This window comes from Gobio gobio, assembly GCF_949357685.1.
Source record: "Gobio gobio genome assembly, chromosome: 19".
In the NCBI taxonomy this organism is placed as follows: domain Eukaryota; kingdom Metazoa; phylum Chordata; class Actinopteri; order Cypriniformes; family Gobionidae; genus Gobio; species Gobio gobio.
Window position 1 is genome coordinate 36332948 of NC_137112.1, and position 23241 is coordinate 36356188.

The following is a 23241-nucleotide window of genomic DNA, read 5'->3' on the forward strand; positions in this document are numbered from 1 at the left end:
AATATTGAATTGAAATTGTCACGGGATGCTAAAAAAGGACGGGAAGGTCTAAGAAATTCCGCTGTCACACAAAATAAGTATTTCGGTATTTTCAGTAAGTCCAAAACATAAATAATGACATCAATTCAATCATTAATTTTGACTAACTATTTATTACTTTTTTTTTTTTTTACCAGATATATTTCACTGAAGTAAGTTCAAAACGGTAAAAAAATATTAGGGTAGTAAATATTGAAAACAAAAAATAGGTTTTTCAATTTTATATCTAAAAAGTTTGCAGTTTGAACAGTAAATTCTACAGTTAATTGTGTGTAATGGAAATTCATATACTGTACATATATACATACTCGCATACACATACATACATGTGTTCACATACAATAGACTTTTTTTCAATTTGACACTCTAGTTCACAACTTTAAAAACATTATTAGATTGCAGACTGACATGTTTGTGACCCTATTATGCCATGTTTCACCTGTACAATTCATGTAATGTCCTGGTTTTCTTTGTGTTGCGAGCAAATTCTGCTTTCCTAATTCCATTTACCTGTCTGGAGATGCTGAAGGAGCTGTGTGAGAGCCTTATGCTCTCTAGCTGTCCTTTACTTTAAGCAGCAATGATTGCGTGAACTGCCCGACGAGAGCTAAATGAATGAAGACGTGCCCTTTACGTCCAGAAAATTTCCTAATTAACTTTGATGTCTGTTTAGTAAAACACAATAAAACAGGGCTGAATCTATGTGTGCCTCGCTTTTGAAAAACTCTGGGATTGGTTTGAAATCGATTTATGTCATATGAAGGTCAAGCCTAGGGAATTACTAGAATCTGTTCTGTGGGTCCAAATGTTTTTTCTGATTTATTGACAGATCTACAGAATATATTTTTTATAATGTGGAAGAGCACCAGAACATGAACGCATGTAAAATCTGTTGCAGTTGTGTGACCATTTATCTTACTAGGAAGTGACATCACGTGTTGAGTGCATGGTCTCCTCATCCCTCCATATTAAACGGCAAAGACAACACGGGACAAAAGCAGTGGAATCCGTGAGCCAGCATGCTGATAGACTTCCCCCGTTCCCCACGCCGGTCTCTAATCTGCATGCAGACAACTTCTTTGTGGATATTCGGATTTCCTCACCATAGCAACAGAGCTGCAAAACCGTGCTGTACAACCTCTCATCAGACACAGTCGTGCCTGGGCATCGCACGGCACGCGGGAGCCAGACGAAAGGGAGATAAGAAGAGGAGAGAGAAGGGAAGAGCACACCGCTGCCCCGCACCTAATTCTCTGTGGGAATTCTCCTCATTAGGACCATGACAGCTCAGTTACAACGGCTCCAAAGTGCCAAGGGTCATGTTAACAGCCGGCGGTCGAGCATTAATTCCTGCGCTCAGCTGAGAGACAAATGGAGGGATGCAAACATTACACTCTTTGCTCACCATGACAGAGCCTCTCTATGCTGAATCCTTTTGTGTCAGACTTCGATCAAGCGCGGGTTAATTGCGAGAAAGCGGCTGGAAGACCCCCCCTCCCTCCTCTTCCACGTTGCCAATCTGTCCGTGCCTCTGATTTTCCACTCATTCTGCCTCTCTGGTCTCTGTTTACCTCTGTCTATTGAATTCTCCACCCCTTTCTCTCAGTCTCTCATGCTTTCGTGCTCCCTCCCACAGCTCGCGCTCTCTCTCCTCCCCTCGTGCCTTCAAAGCCAGCAGTCTGCTCATCACTCCAGGGCTGCTTGCTACATGATCTCTTGGAAAACAGCGTCCGTGTCTTGCTCGAGCTGCTCCATGTGCAAGCCTTAAGATTTCTTGCCCAGGACGGCAGGATGCTCCTGCGCTGGCACTGATTTCTCTATTTCTCTTCTCGATTTCCCCTTCCCCTCCCCTTTCCTAATCTCCTGCCCTCTGACCCTGATCCCCTTCACCCCAGAACCCTATTCCCTCTCTTTTCCCCTTCTTTCTTGACCATGTTGCCATGTGTCTACCGGCTCCAGCCTGTCCTTGCCTTGCTCACCTTCACTTTGTTGACTCAAGGGGAAAATTGTCCAGCCACCTGCCTTTGCCCAGACCCTCACACTGTGGACTGTAGCGGCCGTGGACTTACCCGTCTTCCGGACGAGATCCCCTTGGACGTGCGGAGGCTGCTGTTGGCGGACAACTGGATCCCACGAATTCCTTCGGACTTCCTCGTGCTCTACAGCGACCTGGTCTACCTGGACCTCCGCAACAACTCGCTCTCACACATCGAGCCGGGCACCCTTAGCACTTCTTCCAGGCTGGTTTTCCTGGATCTCGGCTGCAACAACCTGACCGAGATCCCCAAAGGGACTTTTGGAGAGTCGAGGAGCCTAATTAAGTTGCGCTTGGGCAACAACCCATACCTGAGCATGGTCAATGAAGATGCTTTTATGGGGCTTACCTCCTTGCGTGAACTAGAACTAGAACGCAATGCCCTCTCTGGGCTACAGGTGAGTGCCCTGAGCCAGCTGCCCTCCCTTCGGGTAGTTAGGTTAGAGGGCAACCCTTGGGTGTGCAACTGCAACTTTGCCAACCTATTTACCTGGCTGGTGGAAAACAGTCTCAAGCTTCCCAATGGTAAGTCCTTGAATTTGACATCAACTATTGTAGCTTGTTGAGCATTGTCTTACTGTTGCATTAACGTTACTGTATGACAAGATTCTTTGCTATTTATATTACTCCAGATTAAACAAGGGACCTCTTCCTCTGATCTAAATTTAGCTCTCTCTCCCACCCCTACAATGACTACAAGGGATTTCCACAGTAATGACAGATAAATGAGGACAGTGCCAAAACATTGTGCGATGTTTAAGTATGCAGTGATGCCCTTATCCTCTACAGAGCTCACATTTTGCATTCCGTATGGGGATGTGGTTTGTGATCATTAGACATGCTACGCATGCCGAACACCTGCTTATTCCCACCAGACCAGCGTGATATATATATCAGTTGGTTATGAACATACTATTTATATGGGAAGTTTCATCAATTGCTTCTTGCTGTGATATTGTTCTGCTTTTCATTAGGGTTACAGTGAGGGAAATAACCTGTTCATGCTGATCTGTGATTAGTTTGTGGGAGTGTTCTAGGTTAAAGTGATAGTTTCTTCAAAAGTATTAATATAATTTACTCACCTACATGTTGTTCGAAACATGTACTGTATGGCATTCTTTCTTCTGTGGAACATTAGAATAAGAATTTTGATGACTGTCTCTGTGTTGTTGTCCATACATGGAAAGTCACTGGGGTCCTGTGTTGTTTTGGACCCATTGACTTTTACTTAATGTACAAAAACATTGTTGAAACATTCTTCAAAATATCTTCTTTTATGTTCATTGGAAGAATTTTTTTTGGGTGAACTGTCCATTTAAAGTATTTAATGTATGATGATCCATAACTTTGTACTGTACTGTGGCAATGCCATTTTTAACTATAATAATCCATAATGACAATATCATGATGCAGTAATATGGTAATCGTTTACATACAGTATATGAAAGTAAGACATTAACACCCTCAATGTACCATGGTATAGCCATAGTACTGTTTTATAAGCATAGTTCAGTATTAAAAGATGCTTGTTTTAGGATAAATGTTCAGGTATAATCTCCAGACTCAGACATAGTCATAAAATATATTTTGTGAGACTGAGAGAGAGAGAGAGAAAGTTAAAGAGCAAGCATCATTCTCAGGAGAAGGGTCACGATATGAAGGAAAAAGGGAGAGAAAAGGTGGCTCATACGGTTCATTGTCTGATAAATAAAGCTCTGTGAAATAAATCAAGATTTTCCACTGGACACTTTATTTGATATTCATCGACATAAATATTAGAAAGCAAAACATAAATTGCTCTAGACACTGAATAGCAAATAGATATTAGTGTATTTCTTGCAAATAATTAGCTGAAGTAAAATAAAAAACACAGTCATCATCTGTTTTATTAATTGCTTTGATACATATACACCATTTCATCTGAAATTTGTTGCATTCTGTTTAAATAAATATTACATACATCAATACATGTAACCTAGCAAACTCACAAGCAGCATAAACCCATAAATCAGATGGTGAATAAAATGATCCTATCTCCCTCTATCTATCTACATGCTAGATTATACCGCAAGAGGACAGGGAGATTTACAACTTGAAATTGTATATACAATCCTACTCATCATTTCCCTGTGGATAAAATGGAAAATAGATAACTCTGAACAAACATAATATCTAATGGGCAAACACCACACAGCCCCAGAGCTCCATTATGTGTCATTTAGCTGAGATGCTTGTGCTGTTTGTTTACATGTATACATGACCTTACTTTAGCGCAAGGAGAAATTAAGAGCTGCCCTTGCAAAGTAACCACACAATGGCGAATAAAATGCAGTTCTCATGAGTACAGTGAAATATATATGCCCGGTTTTAACTAAAGCCCAGTCATGGCCAGGGCTGTAGGCAGAGTTTTAAGATATTTAGGGGGGTTCGGGGAAATGCTCCAGCCCCTAGAAAATTTTGATTTCTCTGATCAACATATGTGCATTTTAAGATGTTTGAATGCCAAAACGGAATAATAAATATCTTTCAAAACCATGTAACCATTATTTGTCATACCTGCTCTCTCCTCATTTCATCACTCTCTCATTTCCATTACTATCTCATCATTTCCATCAATCTTTCAGGCTTTCTTTTTCTCTCTGTCTCCTTCTCTTGCCCTGTCTCTTCCCCTCCTAAAGCTGAGCTTTGACTGATAGTCAATTAATTTTCAATTTCATTTTCGTCTGCGTCATGAAGAAAGTAAACAAAGGGTCAACTGATATTCAGCCTATATTTTATTAAGCATTTTCTTAGACAAGTTAATTCACTGAAGGTTACGAACGCTAATAAGTTTATTCAATTCATTCACAATATGCAATGTTACACATTCACTATCTTATGCCTAATTTTATTCGTTTGCCTGTCGGTTGTTTAACATGTCTATCCTAGAACAGCTATCAAATACAAATGTTTAGTTTAGCTAGTACTTACATCTCGCACTGTTTGGCTGCAAAATGCTAATTCGCGCTTAGCAGCTTCTGTGAACATAAAACCTGCCTACTTTAATTTGATTGGTCATCTCAAATATTTTGACATTGATGAGCGGTGACAGACCGCAGGCAGCTCAGATGAGAAGATCTTGGTGCTGTCAATATCCTTAGTAGTGATGATACTCTATTAGTCAATTTTTTCACAGTCAGAGTGCACATGCTGACCACTGTCCACCACATCAGAGCATCAGAGGTCCAATTCCTGAGCATCAGAACTGGATCACAAAGCAATGGAAGAAGGTGGCCTGGTCTGATGAATCACCTTTTCTTTTAACATCACATGGATGGCCGGGTGCGTGTGTGTTGCTTACCTGGGGAACACATGGCACCAAGATGCACTATGGGAAGAAGGCAAGCCAGCGGAGGCAGAGTGATGCTTTGGGCAATGTTCTTCTGGGAAACCTTGGGTCCTGCCATCCATGTGAATGTTACTTTGGCACGAACCACCTACCTAAGCATTGTTGCAGAACATGTACATACTTTCATGGAAACGTTATTCCCTGGTGGCTGTGGCCTTTTTCATCAGGATAATGCGCTCTGCCACAAAGCAAAAATAGTACAGGAATGGTTTGAGGAGCACAACGAGTTGTGTCTCCAAATTCCCCAGATCTCAATACATTTGAGCATCTGTGGGATGTGCTGAACAAACAAGTCCGATCAATGGAGGCCCCACCTTGCAACTTACAGGATCTGCTGCTAACATCTTGGTGTCAGATACCCCAGCACACCTTCAGGGGTCCATGCCTTGGCAAATCAGGGCTGTTTTGGCAGCAAAAGGGGGACCAACACAATATTAGGAAGGTGGACATAATGTTATGCCTGATCAGTGTACACTACACACCTCTGCAAAATACAGAGGTCTGGACCTTGGTGACCTCATAGCTGGCTATGGCCATTGTCCTGGCTTAATCTAAGCCCTGTCTGTGAAACCAGGCCCTAATCTTTGCTAAACGTTTCTGATGATGCAACCGCAGTGAACAGAAAATCATCTTGACTATCATTTCACTGTGCGATTGTCATTACGTTCGCATTTGCTATGCTAATGTCAACTTCAGTTTGGTCATTGAAAAGAAGTTTGTGCACTGGGTGAAATATGACATCCCTCAGTGGCTCCGGCAAATACATTTATCATGGGCTTTCAAAGCAGTCATTAGAGGGTAATAATGAATTGTACGAGAAAAGGGAGCCAAACCCACATCAGCATCAGCGTCAGCAGCACACGGGGAGCCAAAAGTGGAGCCAAGCCTCCGGCGTACCCGCCAACAGGCCCACCGTAGATGCACTCTGAAATTGAGTTAGGAGCGCACATCTCACCTCATGTTTTCCACTTATTTCCGCATCACTAGGCTCTTATGACTTGAGGAAGTCAGAGAGCAGCTGGTTTTAACTACAAACAGCCTAGAATGACCTTTGGAGCGGACATAAACAGCCGCCTGGACTGTGCATGGACAGCAAGTCCTAACAGGCAATTTATCTATCTAGAGATGGACTTCACTTACGATGATATGATGAATGAGAGTATCACGCTTATTCATTTAGATTTAGTGACTGATGTGTTGTGATCTAATCAACAACTGCTGCAATTATTGATTCGAATACTGTAGATTATGCTTGGTGCATTGCATTTCTAATCTAAGATATGAGATAATAAATTCTCTGGAGAAAACGAGTAGCGTATAGAGAAATGGTATATTCTGCCTCAAGGTTTAGGAAATGGAATTTTAAATCAAATAAACGTTGTAGCTGTCAGAGGAATGGTTTATTACCCTCTTGAACCCTTCCGTTGAACCGCTGATCTCGCCCGAGATGCTTTGCGTTGGTCAGACACAATTCGCCAATGCATATCTGCATTATCAGAGCTCACCGTGGATTATCCTCTTAATGAGAAGATGGATTTCCCAGCAGCAGGAACGATCAGTCCTTCTATTTCTAGCTGCATGAGAAAAATGATAAGGGAAAGAAACCGTTGGATTAGAAACGGAAAATATTACTGTGGATTATCCTCTCACCGTTTCTCTAGGCTCTGTTACATCCTGCAATTCACTTTTGATCTGATCCTAGAGCTTCAGCACTAAATCATTCCCAAAGTTGAGTTATTCACTAGCATTTTTCCTTAAGTCATCTGCTGGTTTGGAAAATGCATTATATCTCGTAATAAAACTCATAAATCAATATTTGGTGAAAAATGTATAATGATATTGATAATATTATTGATTATTCAAAGTCATTATCATTAGTGGCATTTATAAGCATTTCATGGATTGATTAAATTCCAAAAAGTGCCTTTAGATGTCAATATTGTTTGTTTTATTTCCAAATCTTTGAGAAAGGGCCATTTTTTTGCGAGGGCAATTTGTACTGTACATTTTATAATTTCTAAAATGTAATTTTTTTTGGTGACTGTGCACTTATGACCACCATGAAGTCGTAAATACCAGTGGGAAGTTCGTGATTTTCTTTAAGCCCCGATCTGTACGAGTTGGGGTCAGTGAGAAACATGGCGGAATCAATGGATGCAACGTCTGTAGTTGAATATAACGGGTATTTAGCAGTGACACTGTCAGGCTTTGTCATTTACAACAAATAAGCTAGCATTTTAATATAACAATTAGCCTAATATATAACGATACAGTTTACAGTGGCTTCATAGATGAATTAAAAACGTTAAATATTTAAACTCACCTGATGTGCTTTCTTTGTTCTTCATTTTCTATAAGCAGAGTTAACAAACCTTGCTGTATTTTCGTGAAATTCATTAAAAGAAGGTACACCGCCATCTTGCTCCGACCAAAGAGACTTGAACGCACATGATGTCGTAAACACGACTTCTCACCTCGTAAATACCAACATCCCAGGACGACTTGAACGGACCATTAATTCTCTTTCGGGGGTTGTTGTCGTTTTCATTTAGAGTCATCCTGCATTGCCTGGTTGAAAGAAGATTTCTTGGGTCAGGTCCAATCCAATCTTCTTATAGCTTCGGAAAATGGACATTATATTCCTTCGAAGAGCTATTCATATGCATATGTTTAAAATGGATTTTTGTAATGCGCTTTGGACTTTGTCTTCCCTAGATATTCAAATAGTCATTTTCATTAGAAACATTGTTGAATCCCAGAATGACAATTTTATTCTCAACCTCTCTGCTATTGCAATTCACATTTCAGATGCAATTATCTACCATATAATACAAACTGATGTTCAGCTGAAATGTTAAGTACGCACTTCAGTTCAATAGCATATATGTGATCTGTATTCGTGTGTTCAATACATAAGTACGTGGCATCACTATGTTTGACAGATGGAGACTCGTTTGGAGAATGGAGTGTCTAGATAATCCTCTGTGAGCATCAGCAATCAGAATAGATGAGAGCCCATTACAGTCGATCACTGCCAAGCCTGGTTTATATCCAGACCAAATCACTTGAGCTAATGGTCAGAGGAAATGGTTTTTAAAGTCTGTATATATTTATAAAATGTATGTATGTGTGTCACACACACATACACACAAACATAGATAGACAGACAGACAGAGACATATATGGCTCTGCTTTTATTGACACCTTTGATTCTACGCTTATCGTAGCTGGTGTGTAGCTTGTGCAGACTTGTTCTGCGCTTGTTTGTGCTGGTACTCTTTCACACATTTTGATTTCCCATGTGCACATGTGATCATACGCCCCTGAACACAGACTAGGCAGCCTGGCAGAGTGGGCTGCATTGGATAATGGGTGATGTAATGATTTAATGGATGAATGGGCCCTTTACTGTGTGACCTTTGAACTATGTCTGGTGGATGAAGGCAAAGAGCTAGTCGCTAGGGGTGTCATTTAACAGATGGATAAATATGGTGAAGTTAAATGCGATCAGAAAGTGAGCAGACGTTATCCACTCAGCCTTGTATAATACAAATAAGAAAAAAAGTGCCTTTTTAATAAAATCAACATAAAAGTATCAACCATTACCTTTAATAAGTGCAATGTATGAATTGTATATGGGAGAGTGGGGTAAGAAGTGTTGCCCATGACCCCTTTTACCACATGAAATCCATGTGAAAATTTACTCTTTGCTCACAAAGTGTCCTCAGGGGAGAATGTGCTCAGGGAACTTTCTCAGTCTACCAGCAGTCTCCGCTATGAATCTTTTACGAGGGAAACAAGTGTAAACATGATCCACTGCTGTCATCACTGCTCATGGTTGAGACAAAACAAAGCGCATCTATAATTAACATCACCTGTGACCTCAGACTGCCCTGACCAGTGAAAAAACCCCCCTGAATGGACTCATTTTAACTGATTTACAACCAGCTCTTTCCACCCAAGAGATGTTAACAGAAACCTTATAAACCCACCTCAGATTGAGATGAACATCGCTGCTGTACCATTAAAGGGATAGTTCACCCAAAAATGAAAATTACCCCATAATTTACTCACCCTCAAGCATCCTAGGTGTATATGACATTCTTCTTTCAGACCAATACAATCGGAGTTATATTAAAAAATGTCCTGCTCATCCAAGCTTTATAATGGCAGTGAATGGCAGCCCGAAATTTAAATCCCAAAAATGTGCATCCATCCATTATAAAAGTAATCTATACGACTCCAGGAGGTTAATAAAGGCCTTCTGAAGCAAATTGATTGGTTTTTGAGCTGCCATTCACTGCAATTATAAAGCTTGGAAGAGTAATGCATTCTTCTGAATGTAGAATTTCATATAGGGGAGCGCGGGGCACAACCTAACGCGGGTTAGTTGTAACACGCATGTTTTAACCCTTTCCACACATGCCAGAATGACGAAACTTAGTGTATTTACTAGTTGCCATATCAACATTCACGAGTTCACACTTACATATAATTTGTAGAGAGTTAATTGAATTGCGTATTTGGCGTGCTGTCCGGGGGGGAGGGCTTCGAGCTTGGACTTCGGCCCGAACCCAGAGTACCCCCCGTATGTAAGTGGTTTAGAACTAAAAGATAGGGCAAGATGTGGAGAAGGGGTGGAGGAGGGATGCTGAAAAACTGTCAACAAAATGGAGGTAGGACGGCTGCGTATATATACCTCTTTGTTGATTAGCTGAGTACTCTCCACCTGTGTCAATTATCTGACATGTTCCTCCCGAACCTCGTTTAGTGAAACAGCATTTATTTAGAGAAAAATAGCACCAAAATTTAAAAATCTCTGGAAGATATTATTGAACATGTATTTAACCATAGCAAAAGTAAATTTCTTACTTAAGTTTAGTTTTCATCTCTATTTTTTGTGTTTATTTAAAATAAGATAAATCCGATATCATTTTAATCTTATATCTATTATTTAACAGTTGAGATTGTTCTTTAATGCTGATCTTACCGGCAGAAGACACGAGCCACGATTTAAATCCCAGTTGTGCAGGTGGGGTGCGTTGTAGCACTGCGTTACAATGAGCCCCTATTAGAAATATGCCATTATATTCTATACTCTTTATTGATATATGAATTCTTTTGAGAAACCATGAGAAAAGGTAAATAATGACTGAGAGTTAATGTTTAGAAATTATTAATTATTATTATGTTTTGAACTATGCTGTATTTAGCGATGTGTTTGTAGTCGAACTCAAAAATGATATATTTTTAATCATTAAAAAATGCCATTATTTTATTTAAAAAAGTTAATAATTGTATTTTGTTGACAAAATATTTTAGTTTGTCTTGTATATTTTTTTGAATATATCAGTTTACATTTTAAGCTGTTATTTGCTCGTGTTACATTGTGCCCCACCACATGGTACAATGTATCCCACCTATGGGGCATTGTCACATTTCACTTCCATTCTTTCGGGGTAAATCAAGAAAAAAGTATACACTGTATTAATGAAACAAAACCACATAATTGTACTAGACATGTGTGCAATGAATGTGGGAAACAATAAAATACTCTGAACCCCAAGTGGATTTACACAAACTGAGAAAGTCAAAAAGCGTTAGGTTGTGCCCCGCTCTCCCCTACACCTAGGATGGCTTGGAGGGTGAGTAAATCATGGGGTAATTTTCAATTTTCACGCTTTAAGTGTAAATATGTCTTTTCAAACACAGTTTATTCATGGTAAACATTTTATTAGCATATTTCCTGGGAGTTGAACCGCCTACTGTCTAGCCTTTAATCACATGATCAAAATATAACCTGTTAATAAACTAAACAGGTGGACAGAAATGGCACAAAAAAAAAAAAATTATAATTAAATTAATTTCCACCATCTGGCATGTCCTAGGCTACATATCGACTGGCATGCTGTACTTTCTGCATATATCCTTATTATGTAACAGAGATCAAATAAATCCTCAGCACATAGTTTGTTTTTAAATACATGCGGTATGTTCTGCCCCCACTGCGGTTGTAATAAAACTCTGGGTCATGTCTGCTGTGTGGCTGCTGGCATTTTTCCGTAAGTGCGATAGTGTGTATTTTTGCATGCTAAAATAAACCCACCGTACGCTTTGTGCCGCAAATGGTATGCAGAGTATGTCTAACTGCACCACTGTTAGCAATCCCATGTGAGTCCCTTGTTTGAGGGAAACCCCTCCTCATTAGAATGAGTCACGCACGGCTGTTGCTGACACAGGACCGAAAGCTTCTTTGCTAGAATATCTCGCTTGCTAATTCTCTACCTCCCCTTGACCTTTCTGTGAGCTTCATCTTTTCCAGTGATTTTCTGTTTAAATGCTAATACATGCGAAACAGTACAATTTTTAGAGCTCAATCAAACAGCTCTTACTTGTACCTCCAAAGAGAGCCCTTGAGTACTTGAGCAGTGTATTACAAGGTAGAGAGCAAAGCTAGAGTTAAGCTGAGGTCAGGCAAGGTTGTCAATACGCTGAAATGCACACCCGCCTATTCATACGTCTACAGTCAACGGCCTGAATGGAGTTAGAGATGGGGACGGTGCCAGACTCCAATATCAGGCTCACGTCGGGCAAGTAAATCAATCACTGGCAAGAGAGTGCGTTACACCGGAGCATTCATTCCTCTTACCAGACGCTAATTTTGAATGTAATCCATCAAGTGCCGGCAATCACCTGGCCGTTCGCTTGATGACATTTGAATCCCTATCTCGTTCACTCCCTTGTATAGTTAATGTCGCATGGTTCACTATATGGGGAAGAAGTGAATGACAATGACTTAGGGAATTTGGTCCCACTTTATATTGAGTGTCTTTAACAACTGTGTATTACCATTTAAATTAATCATTTTATAAAGTGCACATATGTTTTACATTGTATTTATATATATATATATATATATATATATATATATATATATATATATATATATATATATATATATATATATATATATATATATATATATATATATATATATTAAAATACCTGAATTTCTGTAACTACATCTATAATTACAGTTCACCATTCTCTTACATCTTAACCCACCCTTAAACCTACCCACGCCACCAATCCTGTTTTAGCAAATAAAAATAAAATGACTGAATTGATTGAAAATACAGTAAAAACAGTAATATTGTGAAATATTAAAATAGAAAACATTTTAAATTATGAAAATATTTTCAGTAGCCATTACTGCAGTCTTCAGTGTCACATGATCCTTCAAAAATCATTCTAATATGCTGATTTGGTGCTTAAAGCGACAGTTCACCCAAAAATGAAAAATCTTTAACCATTTACTCACCCTCATGTTCCGTTACAAACCCGTAAGACTTTTTTTCATCTTCAAAACACAAATTAAGATATTTTTAATGAAATCTGAGAGACACGTGTGCTTTATATGATGAACAGATTTAATTTAGGCTTTTATTCACATATAAACATTCATCAATGCATATGATATGCAGTATTGGTAGGAAATCCCAGAGAAAAATCTAATATTGTCTTAACATTTAATAGGAAAATCAAGAGGGAACTGGTACTCCTTTCAGTGGAAAATGTTTTTCAAGTATTTCATAATGGCATTTGGTCACTTCAAATACACTATAGTGCCAAAAGTTTTGGGACGCCTGCCTTTACGAGATGTTTTATTATTAGATAAGTAAACCTCATTAAACACAAGTGAAGCACGTTCAGATAATTAAACCTAATTAAACACAAGTGGAACATATTAAACTAATCAATTTAATCAACGATAAGAGGTGTATATATACAGCAGATTTACCTCCTTTTGTTGAGTTTTTATTTTAGCATCCCTCCACCACCCCATCTCCTCCCTTTGATTTAATAAACTCTTATTAGACGTCAACACAATCCATAATACAATACAGTTTAGATCTAGTATCTCTATCACGGGGGGATACTCTGGGTTCGGGGCAAAATTCTGAGCCTGGAGCCCTCCCCTGGACAGAACACCAAATACGCATAATCTTTACTATGGAGTTGGCCCACCCTTTGCAGTTATAACAGCTTAAGTCTTCTGGGAAGGCTTTCCACAAGGTTTTGTGTGTTTATGGGTATTTTTTACCATACTTCTAGCGCATTTGTGAGGTCAGGCACTGATGTTGGACAAGAAGGCCTGCCTCAGTCTCCGCTCTAATTCATCCCAAAGGTCTTGTATCAGGTTGAGGTCAGGACTCTGTGCAGGCCAGTCAAGTTCCTCCGCATCAAACTCGCTCCTCCATGTCTTTATGGACCTTGCTTTGTGCACTGGTGCACAGTCATGTTGAACAGGAAGGGGCCATCCCCAAACTTTTCCCAAAAATTTGGGAGCATGAAATTGTCCAAAATGTCTTGGTATGCTGACGCATTAAGAGTTCCTTTCACTGGAACTAAGGGATCAAGGCCAAACCCTGAAAAACAACCCCCCCCCCCCCCACACACACACACCATAATCCCCCTCCACCAAACTTTACACTTCTCCTGGCAACCGCCAAACCCAGACTCGTCCATCGGATTGCCAGACAGAGAAGCATGATTCGTCACTCCAGAGAACACGTCTCCACTGCTCTAGAGTCCAGTGGTGGCGTGCTTTACATCACTGCATCTGACGCTTTGCATTGCTCTTGGTGATGTAAGGCTTGGATGCAGCTGCTCGACCATGGAAACCCATTCCATGAAGCTCTCTACGCACTGTTCTTGAGCTAATCTGACGGCCACACAAAGTGTGGAGGTATGTAGCTATTGAAATTGTGACATTGATAGAATTGCCCTCCTTTCCTCCAGCATCATCACTTACTGAAATCCTATTTTCTTCAGGAATTACTGTATACGATTTAAAAATGCCTTTTATTCATAATTTACTATAATTTACATAATTTACTTGCATATAAGATTTCTGCCTCTCAAACCTCTTTCTCTGGTCCATTCTTCATCAGTGTCACTTCCCTCAAGCTCACTGTCCTTACTACAAAATCAATTGTTGATTATGATTCTGACTGTGGCAAGCAGCGAGGTGCAGCACTCTGATCTCAAGAGACGCTCAAGTGACTGACGCTAGAGGTTGCAGCTTTTAGCCTCCTTGTTAGAGCATCAGACTGTCATGCCGACATACCCGGGTTTGAGTCCCGCTTGGAGTGGGCGGTTCGAACCGGAGGAGTTACATTGGTGCCGAAGCCCGGGAGGAAGGAGGGACATGCTGTCGAAGAGCCCTTGCTGCTGAGGGAGATCGCGGTGCTGAGGAGGTCGGGCAGCGCGGATGGATGAAGACCGCGAGGGGCTGCCCGAGGTGGTGGTGCTGAAGCAAGTGAAGACCCAGTGGGACGGAGAGCTCGCTGCCATGCCCCTGGGTCGAGGTGGGGTGGCTGCTGTCCGAGAGGGAGCGGAGGAGTCGCCGGCACTTCCCGTGAGCCGGAGCCTGCTGCCGTCCACCATGTAGGGGAGGAGCAGGGAACGCGGGACTTGCTGCCGGCTCCCTCACTAGGAGGAGCCACTGCCGGCCGCCAGGGGGCGGAGGAGGTTCGAGCCGTCCACCAAGCATCCAGTGCCATCACATGGCACCGTGAGGAAGAGCCTCTCAGCTGGTTGAGGACCGAGCGGCAGTGTGTCCGGAAACTGGACCAAATTTTTTTTTTCTCCCTTTCTTTTCTCCTCTCTCCCCTCTCTCGTTCTGGGCCTCCTCATGCTCCTGGCTCCGTTTCTCTCGCTTCTCTGTCCTTACCCCCAGGTACCACGGCCGCCGTGATCGCGGTCCTTCAACCGGTCCTTCGAGACTGCGCTCTACTCCCCCCCCACCCCCTCCTCCAGCACCCAGTCTCACGGCAGATTGACAGGAGCATAAAAGGAGGAGCGATGACAGTGCAAGACGAGAGAGGACCAGGCCTGGACTTTACGTTGTGTTTTGTTTACGTTTAGTTATGTGTGTGCGCGGCAGTCGTCTGTGAGGGGCTGACGCTTTTACTTTCAGTTTGTGTTTATTTTGGATTAAAGTTGTTGAACGTTTGCCACCTTCTTCCCATACAAACGAACTCCGTTACTCTGACAAATAGTTAATTTCTGTTCTTTCTACCATAAATTGTCCCCGCGCCCATTTTCCTGTAAACATCAGTGAAGGAAACAAAGCAAAATAAAATAATAACTGATTTTGGCCTTCAAGAAAGTCACGTCTATCATTAGCATGATATTGTGCTGAAAATAGCCTGTAAAAGTAAAAAAATTTAATGTATTATTATATTGTGCGCAAATACATGTAATGATACTGTATGTGATAACATCCAAACACATTGTCAGCGAAGATCTCCTTGAAAAGACCCCTTATCGCACAACATTGCCCTGAGGCAACAAAAAGAAAAACTTAATTTCTGGACACGCTAAATAAAAAAAGTTAATAAAACCTGACAAAATGCTTACAGTTCTTTATTTACAGTTAATGTCATGTTAAATGAGATTACTAAAGCAAAAAATTTTACCTTCTTTTCACACCATGTGAGTTTTGAAAAGGCCTTCAAATGATGCTTGATAGTGACTCCCACCTTACTGGACTGCTCCATAATAATTATTTGACCTTTTTGTTTTGTTTGCTTTATTTAAAGAAACATGTATTGGAAATAGGGCTTCAGACAACGCTATGCACTAGAGTGTTAACCATTGTTTATCTGTTCATCATATTTTCTCTTCAGATAATTGACTTAACCACTCAATTCATACAAACTCGTTTTACGATCTCTTTATGAACTTTTTGAAGTGACAAAGTGGTAGTTGTGTGAACTTTGAATGGAGGGACAGTAAAGAGTATACATATTTGGCACGCTGTCCAAGGAGATGGCTCCGAGCTCTGTATTTTGGCCTGAACCCAGAGTACCCCCCCCTCCCCCCATCCCTGTCTGGGATAGGAAACTAGCCAAGAGTGAGGAGTTGGGGTGGTGGAGGGATGCAGAAAACTGTCGAGGGACATAAGAGAATCAACTACGTTTAGGCCTCCTCTCGTTTGATTGGATAGATCACTTGAAATAGTTTCTCCTGAACTTTGTTAATAAAACATAATTTAAAATATCTTCATATGTGTTTCGAAGATGAATGAAAGTCTTACGGGTTTGGATCGACATGAGGGTGATTAAAAAAATTCAGTCTGAACTACCCTTTTAAGAAACATTTCTTCTTATCAGTGTGCTGAAACCGTGATACATTATTTCACAATTCTTTGATGACCTGAAAATTCAAAAGAACAGCATTTATTTAAAACTGAAATCTTGTGTAACATGATAAATAAAAACATAAACATAAATGTTCAAAAAGGTTCAAATGTTGACTTATAGCTTACTAAGATTATATGATGTTTTATAAACAAAGTTCGGGAGGAACACGTTCAAATTACCTATCCAATCAGAACGAGAGGAGGCCTATATATATTTATATATATATATATATATATATATATATATATATATATATATATATATATATATATATATATATATATATATATATATATATATATATATATATATATATATATATATATATATATATATATATATATATATATATATTTATTTACTGACTCACCTATGTTCCATGACAGTGTCCTGCATCTCACCACCCGTCTCCTCACACTTGCCTGGTTAATTATCCTAACCAGAGATACAAGGGAGTACTCAAATTCCAGGCCAAAATTTCGAGCTCAGAGCCCTCCCTTTAGACAGTACGCCAAATACGCATACGTTTTATCTGATCATTCGTAAGTGTGAAATCGTGAAATATAGTTTATATTCTTTATTACATATAGAAATGGACCATGGTCAACATATTTAGACTTTCAAAAAAGTCCATTATACAAACGTTACAGCCACTCATCAAATGTGTGGCCTTTGAGGTCAGCGTCCTTCGAAGGATACAGCCTCTGAATTGGGACGCAGCTATGGTCGCACCTCTGTTGTTTGAACCACGTTGGATCAAAAATATAGGATTGACGTTAATGACGTCATGAGCAGGTGGAATAGTAAAAAATTTGCTAATATATCGATTCGAGATCTCTGACCTGCTGTAATGAACATGGCAACTAATGATTACTTCACTGTTTTTGTTTCAATTCACTTTGCTTAATTTTATGTTTGATTCATCACGGTTTACCTCCGTCATACGCCATATCCGGAGTTCCCTTGCGCATTTTACAGACATGCACACTGTTTAAAAACGGTGCTGATTGTTGACATGTTAAAATACATAGATTCAAATGTGTGTATATACTGTTTCAGCTATATTTGGCTAACTATATTTGGCTTTCCTGTTTCCAGGAAACAAGTGTGTCCGACTGTGTCCCGCAGTACATCAAAACCATGCCCCTACTAATTACGCCCCCTACAATGATAGTCAGAGCCCCTCCCTCTGAAATCGCTGACGTCATCACTAGTGGTTTGTAGTTCTGCCGGACGCAGACAGACCCTTCTCTCAGGAAACGCAGGAATATAACAGGGTCAGATTAAATGTTAAAACTGATTTCTTTCTGACAGAATCAGACTGACTCCCTGTAGCAAAACTTATATAGGTTGAAAGGTCAGAGAAAATCGGCGTGATTAATCTTAGCCATCCTGAGCGCATGTTTGACAGAAGACTATCTTTTGACACTCATGAGAGAGAAGGAGCCTGACACTGTCTAGGCACAGCTTGTCTCAGAACTTCTCATTAGAAGCAAGCTAGTGTGATAGTTTTCCTCTGGGCCTCTTAGCGCTATCCTGGAATCTGACCACTTTGAGTGTTCACAGCTCTGCCTTTACAGCCGAGGGTGTGAAAAGGCCTAGTCTCTTTTACAGCAGTTACAGTGTTAACATGCACCTGAAGTAAAATGCAAAAGTCATTCAGCCTAAATATACACTGATTCATTTATTTTTGTAGATCCTCTAACAAGACTTTGTGGTAGGATGAACAAAGTAAAAATTAAATTTAGCAAGTTTTATGGGACATATTTATTTGAATATTAAAGGTGCACTATGTAACATTTTTTTCAGTAAAATATCCAAAAACCACTAGGCCAGTGTTATATATGTTGTTCAGTTGAATACTTACAATATCCCAAACGTTTCCAACTATTTGTAAATCGTGAGACAATTGCTATTTCAACCAAGGAACCGGGACGTGTGAGGAAGTCGCCTGTCAATAGTGTCATATCTGCATTCCCCTCGGTTTCCGGTTTTATTTTGTAGAAACGCTTTACTCTCACTGCAGTGTGCAACAAGTGTCATAGCAGCCGCCGAGCGAACGCACAGAGTAACGTCATAACAGCATTTTCAACACACTCAGATGTATCTAATATGATAAACAGAGCTGCGTTACCTCATACTCATGGCCGGAAAAGCGGAAATGGCGCCAGCTACTGTGGCATAATAAAAGTCCTGCCGGCGACTATGCCATAATAAAGGTCCCACTGCTCGCGAGGCTTGTGTTGCGCTCTTCTTATTAACAATCGCTCCTGCTTCTGCTTCAGACTACAGTAGCGTTAATAATCACATCCATGAACATGATTTCTGCACGAGTCCTATCCCGATTCTTTTCCACCGGCTGTGAGGTGAAAACCACGTGTCCCAAGATTCTGCGCTCGAACTTGGCGTCATCAAACTACGCCTTTGTTTTGAATAGGCGACCTCTAGTGGACGGAAAAAGTTACATAGTGCAGCTTTAATGTATTTTAATATGAATATTTTATATTTTAAAATATGAAACGCTTCCCCTCTGGTGTCATAATTATGTAAGCTACTGTTCAAAAGTTTGAGGTCAGTTAGATTTTTATAAGATTTTCTAAAAATAAAAAGATATATTTATATTTTTTATTAAAGAATAGTACTTTTATTTAGCAAGGTGGCAGTATCAAAGGTGACAGTAAGACAATGTTACAAAAGTTTGTTCTTTTGAGCTTACTATTCCTCAAAGAATCCTGGAAAAAAATCCTGAAAAACATTATCACGGTTTCCACAAAAATATTACAGTTGATACATTTCTTAAACACCGAAACAGCATAATATAGATTTCTGAAGGATCATGTGACACTGAAGGCTATAGAAATTTTGCTGAAAATTCAGCTTTTCCATCACAGAAAAAATTACATTTTAAAATATTTTTAAATTGAAAAGAGTTCTTTTAAATTGTAATAATATGTCAAAATATTACTTGTTTCTGTATTTTTGTTCAAATAAATGCAGTCTTGTTAAACATAAGATAAATCTTTCAATAACTTTAAAAAATCTTACCAACCCCATACTTTTGAAGGCTAACATACAAAATTATTAAAGGAACACTCATTTTCTAACTCCCCTAGATTAAACAGTTGAGTTTTACCGTTTTTGAATCCATTCAGCCGATCTCCGGAACTTTTAGTTAGCTTAGCATAGATCACTGAATCTGATTAGACCGTTAGCATTTCGCTCAAAAATGACCTAAGACTTTCTATATTTTTCCTATTTAAAACTTGACTCTTCTGTAGTTACATTGTGTACTAAGACCAATGGAAAATTAAAAGTTGCGATTTTCTCATTTCTGCGTAATAATCAAGGAACTTTGTGCCGTACCATGGGTGCAGAAGGCGCAATGATATTACACAGCGCCTGAAAATAGGCTAACTTCCGTCAACATAACCAACGTGTCAACCTGCTTGCACAGGGAGCGTGCTGGAGACTATTTTCAGGCGCTGCGTAATATCATTGTGCCGCTGTACCCATGGTACCGCAGCAAAGTTCCTAGATTATTACGTAGGAATTACAGAGTATAGTTCCTAGCCATATCGGTCTAGAAAATTGCAACTTTTCATTTTCCGTTGGTCTTAGTACAAGATGTAACTACAGAAGAGTTAAGTTTTAAATAGGAAAAATATCAAAGTCTTTGGTCATTTTTGAGCGAGATGCTAACAGTCTAATCAGATTCAATGATCTATGCTAAGCTATGCTAAAAGTGCTACCGCCAGACCCAGAGATCAGCTAAATGGATTAGAAAACTTAACTGTTTAACTCTAGGGGAGAAAAGTGGAGTGTTCCTTTAAATGCAACATCGCGTCAACAAGCTAAGTGAGTAGATTTATGTTAAGAGAATTGTATAAAAAAATGCAATTTAATAATCACAAAATACTAACAAATACTATTAATAAAAAAATATAAAATTCTGTAAAAACAGTCATTATCCACATTTGAAACCCTCTGCCTTTAAACTGTTCTGACTCATTCTTCCCCTTTATATGTTCTAAATAAAATCAAACGCTCCCCTTTAAGGGCTCTGCATAATATTAGCTGCTCCACTTTTCAGCTTACTTTTTTATGGTAGGGGAACATACTGACACCTTAGTATCAATCAGAACATTCTTAGTAGAACAGTTCCTTTAAATAAACTTGAACTTTGTATTCGGAAAACATATTGGAAATTTCCACAGGCTCTTTAGGACAGGTTGTTTTTGCCTGGTTAATGCCCTCCATGAACACAACATATAAATCTCGCACCGTGTTCAAACATCTCCTTGAACCGTGGCACATGGAGTGCACCCGAGGACATATAAATATGATTGAAATTTCAGAAACCTCATGTTTGCAAAATATAGCTCCCATATAGCAGGCTCCCCAAGCAAGTACAGTAACCTGTGACGGAAATAAATCATTTACCAAACGTAACCAGGTCACGATGCTCTGAGGTCAACACAGAGTATTGATTAATTCATCTCTCTCCGAACACAGCCTATGCTCTCCATCTCCTAAGAGTGAAAATAATAGAAAAAAAATGATACTGAGCAGGTATATGTGAAGTGTTCGGAAAACATTAATCAACATGGAGAGACAGGTGAGGATCACATGATCAAAGACAATAGCCTCTTAAAGTGCTAAAGGCCACTGTCTGACATTAGCAGAGCGGTGAATGCGTGAGAAAACTATGTGAATATAAATGCTGTCCATTTATCTCCTTCATCCTCCAGTGAGTTATTCTGACACTAAAACACATGGACTGTCCAAGCTCACACTTCAGACTTGTTCTTGAGTCAGATGTGAAAATCAATATGTGTTGATACATAGACTCTTACTTAGAGATGAAAGAGAAAGTCATATGTAAATGCTGTGAGGTCACTGGATGTATTTTTTTGCTGAAATGTACTGTATAAATAAATAAATAAATATATATTATAGTTATTGAAATTCAGCAAGTTTCCAAATCATGTAGAAACAATGAACAGTCTGAGCAGCAGTTGAGTCCATCAATTATCCCTATCAATAAAAGTGGAAAATAATAATAATAACAATGCATTAATACAAATAATCTTGTTTAATTCCAAAAAAACTTATGGAATATAATTTGAAACATATTTTAAAAACAATCAAGGCTGTCAAATAATCATTTTAATTTATTTTAGATTATTAACTGACCCAAAAAATAGGATATTTTGAGACTTAAAACTATGTGAAAATGATTTTTTTTTAACCCAAGCTAAACTCCAACCATGCACCACTCCAGTGTTTGAGGTTTTCCATTACATTTGGCTCCATATCATCCACCCACCTGCTCTGAGCTCGACTTCCCCCGGTACTTCCACCTGTGAGTTAATCATTTCAACATTTCATGCCTGATACCTGCAGGGAATTAAGCCCACTGAACGTGTTTATCTTGGAAGCTAGTCATTTAACACAAAAACACATACCAGTTTCGGTGGAAATATTAACAATGTTATGTTCCTTGATAAATATCTGTCAACAGCCATGACAAAGCTGTTAAAGGGGCCATATGATGCTATTTTGTTTATTGGGTGTGCTAGAGGTTAATTCTTTAATGTTCAAAATGTTCAAAAAACATTATTTTTTCACATATTGTACATTATTGCAGCACCTCAGTCTCATTCCCAGTCTGTCTGAAACAATCTGCCCATCTGAAAAGCCCCAGCTGATCAGATCCAGTGTGTTGTGATTGGCCAGACACCTCAAGCGCGTTTCAGAAATGTACTTACTACATTCGCGACATGTTAACAACACTACAATTTACTGAAACCTCACCTTCTTTCTTTGCGTATTGCTTTGTGCGGGCATTATGCTAATATTTGATATTACATAAACATTTGCGGAAGTAACTAGGGCCCTTTAACGCATGGTCTGAAGTGCATGGCGCAGGTGCACTTAGGGCATGTCCGAATCCACTTTTGCTAGTTTAACGACGGAAAAAATGGTCCAAAAGGGTTGTCCCTAGTCTCTTAATGAGTCATGGGTGTGTTTTGGGTGTAACGTGCAATAAACCAATTAGAGTCTCATCTCCCATTCCCTTTAAAAGCCAGTTGCACTTAGACTGGGCAAACCCAGCCCGATCTGCCGGTGATTTGATTTCGCCCTGCAGCTCAGGCTGGAAACCTGTACATTTTTCTATCCTGCTTCCATTACAAATCTGCGGGGACTAATCACAAACTGGCTTATCCACCTGGCTATTACATGAAATCCGCTATTGGCGGGTTTAACACGATGACGAAAGAGAAGCGTCTCTCGCACAACCGTCAATCCAATTCCTTTTAACCTCTCGACGATGCTCAATGACTTTTTTAGTTTAGCAAACAAATCGCTTGAGTGGGTGTAAATACCACTCACTTTCATGTTTTCTTTGCACAACCTGCAAAAATCACTCGATGCCATTGCTGCTTCTGCGACACGTTTGTTGACACGTTTCCTGCCTGGAGTTTTGGTTCTGATATGGTCTGATTGGTTGAAGGACTATCCAATTGCGTACAGAGTCATTTGAACTATTCCCGTTGATCACGCCTCTT

The 23241-nt window shown here is 39.6% G+C and overlaps 1 protein-coding gene across 1 annotated transcript in view; it reads left to right on the forward strand.

The window, feature by feature from the left end:
- The first annotated feature begins 991 nt into the window (after positions 1-991).
- The window catches only part of lrrc38b (leucine rich repeat containing 38b), a 28815-nt gene continuing 6565 nt past the window's right edge, over positions 992-23241 (forward strand). Inside the window, exon 1 of the mRNA XM_079844080.1 lies at positions 992-2599. Within this exon, the coding sequence (XP_079700206.1) occupies positions 1972-2599 (628 nt within the window). The 5' untranslated portion in view covers positions 992-1971. The remainder of the gene's footprint in view (positions 2600-23241) is intronic.